Below are 10,720 nucleotides of genomic sequence, written 5' to 3'. Positions count from 1 at the left end.
GCAACGAGGACTAGCGGCACCTCCTCTGCTGCGGGAGCACCAGCCTCGTTCGCGGGGTCGATGGGCGCGGCTGGAGGGGGTGGTCCGGCAGGCTATGAGGAGTTGTTTCCGGCAGGGTCTTTGCCAGGAGCGGATGGCTCTACCGGGAGAGGCTTATCGTAGTCCAACTTTCTCCTCTTTCGGGCCATTGTTGCTGGGGATACGAAGGGTTGAGTGAGATGGAGAACAAAAGTCCCTGGTTCCACAGGAAGCCTCTGCGCAACACACTTTAACAGATGATCAGCTATGCTGTTTTCCGCACGGGGTACGTGCTCTGTTTGCAATCCGTCAAAGCGCTCCTCCAATCTCCTCACTTCCTCGACGTATGCCTCCATCAATGGACTTTGAAAATCCTTGTTGACTTGTCTCACCACAAGCTATGAATCTCCTCTAATGATTAGCTTCTTAATTCACAATTTAGTTGCAATCCTGAGACCAGCAAGGAGCCCTTCATACTCAACTGTATTGTTGGTGGCTTCTTCCCGGGAAAAAATGCATTTGGACGACGTACTTGAAGTGCTCCTCGGAGGGGGCGACAAGAAGTACGCCAGCTCCTGCACCTTGTAGGGAAAAAACACCATCAAAATACATAATCCATTCTTGGGGTGATTCCTTGCCGGGATAACTGTCTCTGTCACTTCCTCATCAGGGGTTGGCATCCATTCTACAATAAACTCTGCCAACGCCCTGCTCCGGATAGTTGATGTGCTCTCAAACTTCAAACCAAAGCTGGATAACTCCAAAGACCACTCAACTATTCTGCCGATAACCTCGGGGTTTCGGAGTATCCTTTGCAACGGAAAACGAGTAACAACCGTGATCTCATGGGCTTGGAAGTAGTGGCGAAGTTTCCTTGAGGCTATGATGAGACCAAAGATCAACTTCTGCATGCCAGAGTACCTCGATCTAGCCCCCTGTAACAAGGAGCTGACGAAGTACACTGGGCGTTGCACCACCTTCTTCATTGCCGCGTCCTTGGGGTTGCTCTCATTGTCGTGCTCATTGCTGTCCTGGTCCTTCTCTAATTCTACCGGTATGTGCTCACTTTTTGCCTCATCCACCTCTCGATGTGCTACCAAGGCCGCACTGACCACTTGGTTGGTTGCCGCCAAGTATAGCAACAACGGCTCCTAGGGTTTGGGAGCAACCAAAGAAGGCACAGAGGACAAGTAGGCCTTCAACTCTTGCAAAGCTGTGTCTGCTTCTGGGGTCCACTTCATAGGGCATGCCTTCTTCAGAATTTTGAAGAACGACAGGGCATGCTCGGCAGACTTGGAGATGAATCTGCTTAGCGCGGCAACACATCCTGTCAGGCGCCTCACATCCTTAACTGTCCTTGGCGCTTGGATCTGCTCGATGGCCTTGATCTTGTCGGGGTTGGCTTCGACCCTCGATGGGATACAAAGAACCCAAGCAACTTGCCGAAGGGAACATGTCACAGCCCAAGAATTGTTTGTAATTAGTTGCATCAGCATCCATGCATCATGTCTAAAATTATTTGAAATTGAAATGGGGATGTTCAAACCCTAGCACCAAATGGAATTCAAATAGGCTCAACTAAAATCATTTTCAATGAACCCAAAATGCCCTTTGAAAATGTTCATGATTTCTGATAAAGGTGAAAACCTCTGCCAAAAATGATGAACATATTTCTAGGTCATTCCTGGATTTTTGAATTAAATCATATTGTATTTGACTTTGGGCATTTAAACACTATAAATAATTTAAATGCTCTGATAATGCTGAAATTAAATGTGGGCCACTGGAATAATCCAGAGAGTGTCCACAAATTATTCCAGCATTTTACAAAATGCTTTAGTATTTTTACTAAAGCCAAAACAGCAGCAGAAAAATAGAAAACAGAAACAAAATTAGAAAACTAGAAAGAGGCAGAAACTTACCAGGTCTACAGTGTAGCGGCCCAGCACTGTTCCTGGCCCAGCCCAGGGACAGGGGCATCTTCTTCCTCATGCCAGTGGGCACGAGGGCGTGTGTTCACGGCACGCCGGCCACCTCCTGCTTACCTGCTCGCCGCTGGAAGCACCCGAGGGCGCCACGCACTCCCCTCGGCACCCCTGGACCGCTCGCTCTCTCCCTCGCCCTCATCCCCTCCACTGCTCCCTCCCTTCTCTCTGTCCGTGGGCTCCGAGACCGCCGACGAGCATGTTTGTAATATCTGGCTCCTCGGAGCCTAATGAATAAATATTTTGAGTCGTAGAGTTTTGTTGTGATGCCATGTTGTATTTGCACATATCGAGCATATTGTGTGTATGATTTTGAAATGCTTGGTATGTGTGGGATCCGACAATCTAGTTGTTTATTCTTGGTAGCCTCTCTTATGGGGAAATGTCTCCTAGTGCTTCCACAGAGCCATGGTAGCTTGCTACTGCTCCGGAACACTTAGGCTGGCCGGCACGTGTCCTTCTTCATTCCTGTGTATGTCCCTTCGGGGAAATGTCACGCGTTGTTTCTTTAAGTCCTTGTAGCTTGCTACGACTTGGGTCCATATGTTAATGACCGACACGTTCGTTGCTGGGTCATGTATGTTTGTCCCTGTAAGTTAGAGCCACCTTGGGTTTACGACTAGTCATGTCGGCCCGGGTTCTCTGTCATATGGATGCTAGCAACACTATCATATACGTGAGCCAAAAGGCGCAAACGGTCTCGGGCCAGGTAAGGTGGCACCCGTGGGGATACCGTGCGTGAGGCCGCAAAGTGATATGATGTGTTACATGCTAGATCGGTGTGGCTTATGATCGGGGTCCTGACAGAACACCAAATACACACTTCTTTGGGTTGAGCTTCAGATTGATCTTGCACAGATTATCAAATGTCTCCTCCAAATCCTGAATAAGGGTGGCACTTTCCTTGGTCTTGACCACAATATCATCCATATAGGCTTCTATGTTTCTGTGTAACTGTGGCTCAAAACCAATCTGGATCGCGCTTGCAAAAGTGGACCCGGCACTCTTTAATCCGAATGGCATGCAGACAAAGCAGTACGTACCACAGAGTGATGAACGACGTCTTCTCTTCATCTTCCTTGGACATGAAGATTTGGTGATACCCAGAGTATGCATCCAGAAAAGAGAGCAAATCACAACCTAAAGTGGAATCCACAATCAGGTCAACGCGCGGCAAGGGAAATGGGTCTTTCAGGAAATCCTTGTTCAGATCAGTGAAATCTATGCAAAGCCTCCACTTCCCGTTAGCCTTCCAGACTACCACTGGATTTGCCAACCACGTGGGGTGCAGTACTCCTCTGACCAAACCAGCTGCCTCAAGTTTCTTGATCTCTTCCGCAATGAACTTCTTCCTCTGCAAGGCCTGCTTCTAGACTTTCTGCTTGACAGGTCGGGCATGTGGGCAGACAGCAAGGTGGTGCTCAATTACCTCCCTGGGAACACCTGGGATATCATATGGTTGCCAGGCAAACACATCGATATTCGCCCATAGGAAGGCAATGAGCTCGCTTTGCTATTTGTCATCAAGGGTGGCGCTGATAGTGAAAGTACCATCAATGCCAGCCAGCCCTGCCGGGACCTTCTTCACTTGGGGTGCAGCGACCTTGGATCTCTTGTTGTTAGAACACTCTGGCACGTCCTCAACGGGTGTCGTGCACTTGGTGGGGGCACGCTTCCTGAACTCTTTGCGGGAGTTCCTACAATCTGTCCTCTTTCCTTAGCTTTCCTTGGCGGGAGCTGCCGCTGCTGCTATCTCTGCCGCGATCGCGTCCCTGTATATCTTATCCGCACAAATGATTGCATCCTTCTCATCTGATGGGATGGTGCTGACCCCCAGTGGCCCAGGCATCTTCAAGGTGTTGTAGGCATAGTGGGATGCTGTCATGAACTTAGCCAGGGTCGGGCTTCCAAGAATCCCGTTGTACGGCAGGGGGAGATCAACCACATCAAACACAATCCTCTCAGTCGGGTAGTTCAGTTCTCCTCCAAACATTACCGGCAACGTGATCTTTACCTTAGGATGGCTCCTGCCGGGATTTACTCCTTGAAACGTGCTGGTAACCTCTAGCTCTTCTTCTCCTATCTGAAGCTTACTGATACCTGCCGGGGAAATCAGATTCAACCCAGCCCCGCCGTCCACCAGCATCTTTGTGACCTTGAGGTTGCGAATTGTTGGGGAGACCAACAACGGCAAACATCCTACCGCAGTGGTACGGCTAGGATGGTCCTCCTCATCAAAGATGATGGGCGTACGGGACCATTTGAGCGGCATCTGGGCTTCTGGCGCAGGTTCCACGACATTGACTTCTCGTGCCCACCATTTGAGCTAGCGGCGAGAAGTGTGCATAGATGCACCTCCGTCAATGCACAGGGCGTTTGTGGCCTTCTGAAACTCCTGCTCACTGGTTTCCTCTTCATCCCCTCCATCACTCTCATCCTCACAGGTTTCCTTCTCTCGACCTCTGGCGGGCTTTCCATGGTTCCGAAAGGGTCTGTCGGGGCGATTTACTTCACCGCCTCGACCCTTACGCCAGCAACATTCTGACCTTTTTCCTTATCACACTTTTCATACTCTTCTCGCTGCTTCTTGACAAGTTGTTCAACCTAATAACACTCTTGAAGGTCATGGCCCTTCGTCCGATGAATCTTGTAGTACGGCACATCGGCTTTCCCGGCTTTCCCGGCAGCAGCGGCCTCCCGGCAGTCAGTGCATGCGGCAACTTCCTTGCCGGGGCCTCAGCCTTGGCCTTCTTGCTGGTACTAGGCGTGCCCGATCCTTCAACAGTCATCACTGCCTTATCTCTCCGCTTCTTACCACGCTTCTTGCTCTTCTTCTGACTGGTTGACTCATCCTCATCCTCTGAATCAACATTGGTACAATCTTCCTCTCCGGGCAACTTCCTCCCCTCCTCCATCCGAGCACACTTATCCACTAATGTGTAAACCTCCTTCATAGTCTTGGGCAACTAATGTTCATCTTGGAACGAATACAACGGTTGCGCACATTGGACTGGAAGACGCCTATTACGGCTGTCGGATGGATATTTGGGATATTTCTATGAACTTTGCTGAATCTCTGTAAATACTTACGGAGGATCTCTCCTTCCTTCTGCTGGAGAAGCTGCAAATCGCTGGGCCTGCCGGATTCTTGATGACCGCTAGTGAAGGCGCCAATGAACTCATGGCACAGGTCAGTTCACGGCGAAATGGAGTTCTCCAGTAGGTGCATCGGCCAAGACCTCACATTGGACTTGAGGGCCAAAGGGAAGTAGTTGGCAAACACCTTCTCATCTCTTCCCCCGGCAGCCTAAACAGCGATGGTGTAGATGCTCAGGAACTCTGCCGGGTTCAGTCTCCCGTCTTACTTCTCAGGTATCTCTAGCTTGAACGTGCGAACGGACGGCCAACGGACTTGCCGTAGCTGTAGCGTAAAGGCAGGGCAGCCAACCTCAAATGGTAGGCACCCGCCAACACCGAGCGCAGGCTCGTCGACGTTGTGGCCGTCGCACCCGTCCGTCCGGCGGAGGTCGTCGCGGCGTTGCTCGATGACGACGCGCGTGTCTCCTCTTTGCCTATCCTCCGGGGCTCGACGTTGGCCTGGACGTGCTCGAGGGTCAGAAGAGGCCATCGAGACATCGTCGAGGTCTTGATTCTGTTGTGCTCACGCTGGCAGCCGCGGTGGGGACTGCACCATGGGGATGGCCCCTTCCGTGCGGTCGGCAGCATGAGCTGTTGCTGTCGCTTGGGGAGGTCGTGGCAGGCCAGCTCGCCGCGAGCCCCCAGCTTCGGCGAAACCGAGCAGGCTTTGGATGGTGGCACGCCACTCGTCCATATGCTCGGCCGCTGGCGGAAATCTCAGCAGCAGCTGAGCTCGCGCCATGGCCTCTAAAGCTGTACTTGGCAGGGATGATGATGAAGTCGATCGTACTGTCGCTCGGCTCCGAATGGTGCCAGAGGCGGTAACACTGCGGCCCCGCTGTTGCTGCGGGGTGACTACCTAAATGTGGTGCGGTGAAGGTGCTCGAGGGCCAGCGGCTCCGTCGGGCGCAGCGGCTTGGTCAGCTCGTCCCGGGGGAGGTGCACGGGTTGCGATCGCACCCGTGGCGGGGGCGGCCGGAGGGCGGTGGTTCACCCCGGTCCGAGCGCCGTTGCTGTGGTTGTGCCCATCGGTGGGAGAGAGGGGCGCATATGGAGTGACCCCCACACCCGTACATTGTGGAGCATGGCCGTCGGGGTGTTGCTGATGCTGCTCTCCTCCAGTGCATCCTGCTCCTGCGTCGGCTGCGGGAGAAGTGGTAATGGCGCCGCCTGCTCCAACCACTTCCCCAGCAGCATTTGCATCCTCGTGCGCCTCCGCACCCCCACAGTGTTAGAGGTCGCGGGCGGCGGAGCCTTCGAGGTGGATGGGTGAGCCGGAGGACCGGGTTCCTTCTTGGGCGCCATGGTCGATGGCGTCGTCGAAGATGAAGATGGTGATGAAGATGACGCGTTGTGCACGCCTTCAAGTTCGCACAAGCGAGCCCCCCACCTGGCGCGCCAAAGATGTCGCGGGAAACCACGGCCACCTATGGGACCAGGAGGCCCCGTGCTGGTACGGCAGGGGGACGTCGCATTGCACAAAGAGCATACAAGTGTGGGGCAGCACGACATAGATCACACATGAAATTTTACCCAGGTTCGGGCCGCCGCGAGGCGTAAAACCCTACTCCTACTTTGGTGGATTGATGGTGGAAAGGTGGTGGTGGAGCGTACTACACTTGCCCGACAAGGGTTGCCTCGAGGCAGCAGCGACTACGCGTGTTTGGGGGTGTGAGTTATCCAACCTTCTAACCCTTTTTACGATTGCCATGGGCCTCCTTTTATAGATCAAGGGGTTACCACAGTGGCAAAGTAGTCATTATGCACTGATAAGATAGCAAACAGTGCTATCATACCTAACTCTGCGGGCTAACAGGGCGCATTAAATGCACCGCTTAGTGTCACATCGTTGGTCGCCCGGCAAGGCTTGCTGGTCTATCTTGCCAGCTCCACGCTTGTTCGCTTGACGCGTCCCAGGACGGGGGTCATCTGTGCGTTTCTTCTGTAAAGAATGGCTACCATGTGCTGAATGGCTGCCACTTAATCACTTTGCGGCTTGACACCGCACTGATCGACGACGTGGGTCGTGGCAGTGTGGTTGATGAGGTGGTTTTGCCTTCGTGAGCCCCGGCAAGCTCTACCGGGATGATTCGGTTGTCTACTTCTGGGGGTGTCCTTGCCCCTTGCCGGGCTCGCCTGCCCGGCAAGGGAGGCTTTTCTCTTGATGATATCCTGCTTCTCTAGTTTGCTCTTGGTCCATCTGATATGCATGTTGGTCCTTCAAATCTTTGGGTTCTTGCACTCTGATCCGAGTTGGTGCTTCAACCTTGCTCTTGTGCTTGTGCACAGTCTGGGCAACTAACCCAGGGTTTGTTGCACCGACACATCCTTCCTGCCGTCCTGGTGGTCTTGGTCTCGTTGCATGGGAATGGAAACCTTTGCCTAATTCCTTGGGACCCCGTGCCTCTGCTTGCCTCCTTAGCACCAAAGAGGAAACTGGCTCCTCTGCGCCCGCTGGCGCCCGCCTGGCCTTGGTCGTCATGGCTTGCGTCACCGCAACCTCATGAGGTTGCACACCTACATAGAAATCTCCACTCCTCAGGAGCAGCCCGGGGAGGCTGCTCCCTCAGGAGGTCTTTGCGTCGCCCGCCTCGCGAGGCTTGGCCCCTCGCAAGGGTCATGTCTTGTTGGTGTTGTTGATGGGCCCTACCAGGCTGTCGGGGGAGCCATGCCATGGGCCGCAGGAAGGTGAGTCTAGGTACCCTAGTTTCCAGAATGCCGACAGTAGCCCCCGGGCCCAAGGCGCTCTCGGACTTGGCTTCGAGGCGAAGCCAAAGGGCAAGGGCGGAGCACTGCGGGCCCCAATCGCCTGCGGGCCAGGCTGACATGTGGCGCTTGATGGGACGTGGGCGTCTCCACTTCCCCATGCTGCCTCGGCAACCGCCCGACTTGACAACTACCTGGCGCACGCGGCCCAGCCATCATTTCTCGCTGCGCTCGCCTTCTGCTCCCCTTCCTTCTTGCGAACTTGCGTCTTCCTCACCAGGTTCCACACCAGCTCCAATCCACTCCACCGCCATGGCTCCCAGGACGAAGAAGGGGAAGGCCCGTGTGGCCGCGGAGCCCTCGCCGTGGCCAGAGCCAGCACTGGAACGGTCCACGGTGATCAACCAGGAGGGATTGGACAAGGTCCGGCAAGCCCTTGCCGCCTATTCCAATGAGTGGAAGGCGATGACAGTCTGGCCTGCCTCCCGATTCTTAGCTGATATGGAGGTTACCGAAATCCCCCTTCATCTCCGCGCTCTTTTTGCCAGCTTGCTGCCTCTGTTCTCCAATTTCTTCAAAGTCGTGCTCTCCAATTTCCTAGATCCATCATCCTCCTCTCTGCTTTGTCCTTCTTGTGCGAGGCCTTCGTGGGCATCGCCCTGTCCGTGGCCTTGCTCCGCCACTTCTTCTCGCTCCACTTGGTCGACGGTAGGCAACGCTCGATGTGCGTGTTGCTCCAGGCGGCAGCGACAACTGTTGGCTCCGGCATCGACTTAGCGCTCCGCCCGGATGTAACACCCACGATGCGGCTATATCTCTCACGCGTCGAGGCACGACTTAGAGGCATAACCGCATGGTGGTTTTGTCGCAAGAAGGGTCATCTTCACACAATCCCATGTAATGAACAAGAATGGGATAAAGAGTTGGCTTACAATCGCCACTTCACACAATACATTAATTAAACATACATCATTAAGAGTACACACATAGTCCGACTACAGACGATTACAAATGAAAAGGAAGACAACCCCAAATGCTAGATCCCCGATCATCCCAACTGGGCATCACTACTGATCAACATGAAAAGAAACATAGTAACGACCAAGGTCCTCATCGAGCTCCCACTTGAGCTCGGTTGCGTCACTTACACTGGTATCATCGGCACCTGCAACTGTTGTGATAGTATCTGTGAGTCACGAGGACTCAGCAATCTGAAAACCCGCGAGATCAAGACTATTTAAGCTTATAGGAAGGATGAGGTAATGAGGTGGAGCTGCAGCAAGCACTAAGCAAATATGGTGGCTAACATACGCAAATAAGAGCGAGAAGAGAAGCAACGTAACGGTCGTGAATCTAGAAGTGATCAAGAAGTGATCCTGAAACTACTTACGCACAACCATAACACAAAGACCATGTTCACTTCCCGGACTCCGCCGAAAAGAGACCATCACGGCTACACACGTGGTGGATGCCTTTTAATTAAGTCAAGTGTCAAGTTCTCTACAACCGGACATTAACAAATTCCCATCTGCCACATAACCGCGGGGACGGCTTTCGAAAGTTTATACCCTGCAGGGGTGTCCCAACTTAGCCCATCACAAGCTCTCACGGTCAACGAAGGATATTCCTTCTCCCGGGAAGACCCGATCAGGCTCGGAATCCCGGTTACAAGATGTTTCGACAATGGTAAAACAAGACCAACAAGACCGCCCGAATGTGCCGAAAATCCTGATAGGAGCTGCACATATCTTGTTTGCAGGGCACACCAGATGAACACTACGTACAGCTAAAACCAGCCCTCAAGTTCCCCCGAGGTGGCGCTTCAAGTGGCTCTAGTTCGGACCAACACTCAGAGGAGCACTGGCCCCGGGGGGGGGGGGGTAAAATAAGATGACCCTCGGGCTCCGGAAACCCAAGGGAAAGGCTTAGGGGAGGCAAATGTAAAACCAAGGTTGGGCCTTGCTGGAGGAGTTTTATTCAAAGCGAACTGTCAAGGGGGTCCCATAACCCCAACCACGTAAGGAACGCAAAATCAAGGAACATAACACCGGTATGACAGAAACTAGGGCGACAAGAGTGGAACAAAACACCAGGCATAAGGCCGAGCCTTCCACCCTTTACTAAGTATATAGATGCATTAATTAAATAAGAGATATTGTGATATCCCAGCATAATCATGTTCCAACATGGAGCAATCTTGAACTTCACCTGCAACAAACAACGCTATAAGAGGGGCTGAGCAAAAGCGGTAACATAGCCAAACAATGGTTTGCTAGGAAGGTGGGTTAGTGGCCTGACATGGAAAAATAGGAGGCATGATAAACAAGTGGTAGGTAGCGCGACATAGCGATAGAGCGAACAACTAGCAAGCAAAGATAGAAGTGATATTGAGGGTAATGGCCATCTTGCCTGAGATCCCGCAAGGAAGAAGAACGAGTCCATGAAGAAGACAAGCGGACGTAGTCGAACGAATCCTCACAACTCCGGAACGAAACCAAAGCTAACGAGAGAACCAAACCGGAAAGAAGCAAACAACATGATAAACACACAAGCATAAACATGGCATGATGCACAAGTAAGTATGATGCATGTCCGGTTTAATGAGCATGTCATGGTAAAGTGCAACAAACAAAACTATAAATTAAACGGAGCTCAATATGCAACGAGTTGCATATTGATGAAACACCACATGACTTATTTAGTTCTCTCTCGGTTATGTACCCAACCATATTAAATGTTGTTAAACATGGCAAGAGGTGAAGCATAATGAAACTACCTATCTAGGCAAGTTTAAATGAGGCCGAAAGTAACAAACAACAATTCCGGAAAATCCCCATATGCATATTTCAAAGTTGGTACTATTCTGACTAAAA

At 52.4% G+C, this 10,720-nt stretch overlaps 1 protein-coding gene across 1 annotated transcript; it reads right to left on the bottom strand.

The window, feature by feature from the left end:
• Window positions 1–3,720: 3,720 nt before the first annotated feature.
• LOC141042883 (uncharacterized) lies at window positions 3,721–4,149 on the bottom strand. Its single transcript, XM_073511793.1, has one exon. The coding sequence runs from the start codon at window positions 4,147–4,149 to the stop codon at window positions 3,721–3,723; it is 429 nt and encodes a 142-aa protein (XP_073367894.1).
• Between the last annotated feature and the right edge of the window lie 6,571 nt (window positions 4,150–10,720).

The sequence above is a fragment of the Aegilops tauschii genome, chromosome 3, assembly GCF_002575655.3.
Source record: "Aegilops tauschii subsp. strangulata cultivar AL8/78 chromosome 3, Aet v6.0, whole genome shotgun sequence".
Lineage (NCBI taxonomy): Eukaryota > Viridiplantae > Streptophyta > Magnoliopsida > Poales > Poaceae > Aegilops > Aegilops tauschii.
The sequence above is the reverse complement of the archived record's forward strand: the minus strand, read 5'-3'. Positions and strand labels throughout refer to the sequence as shown.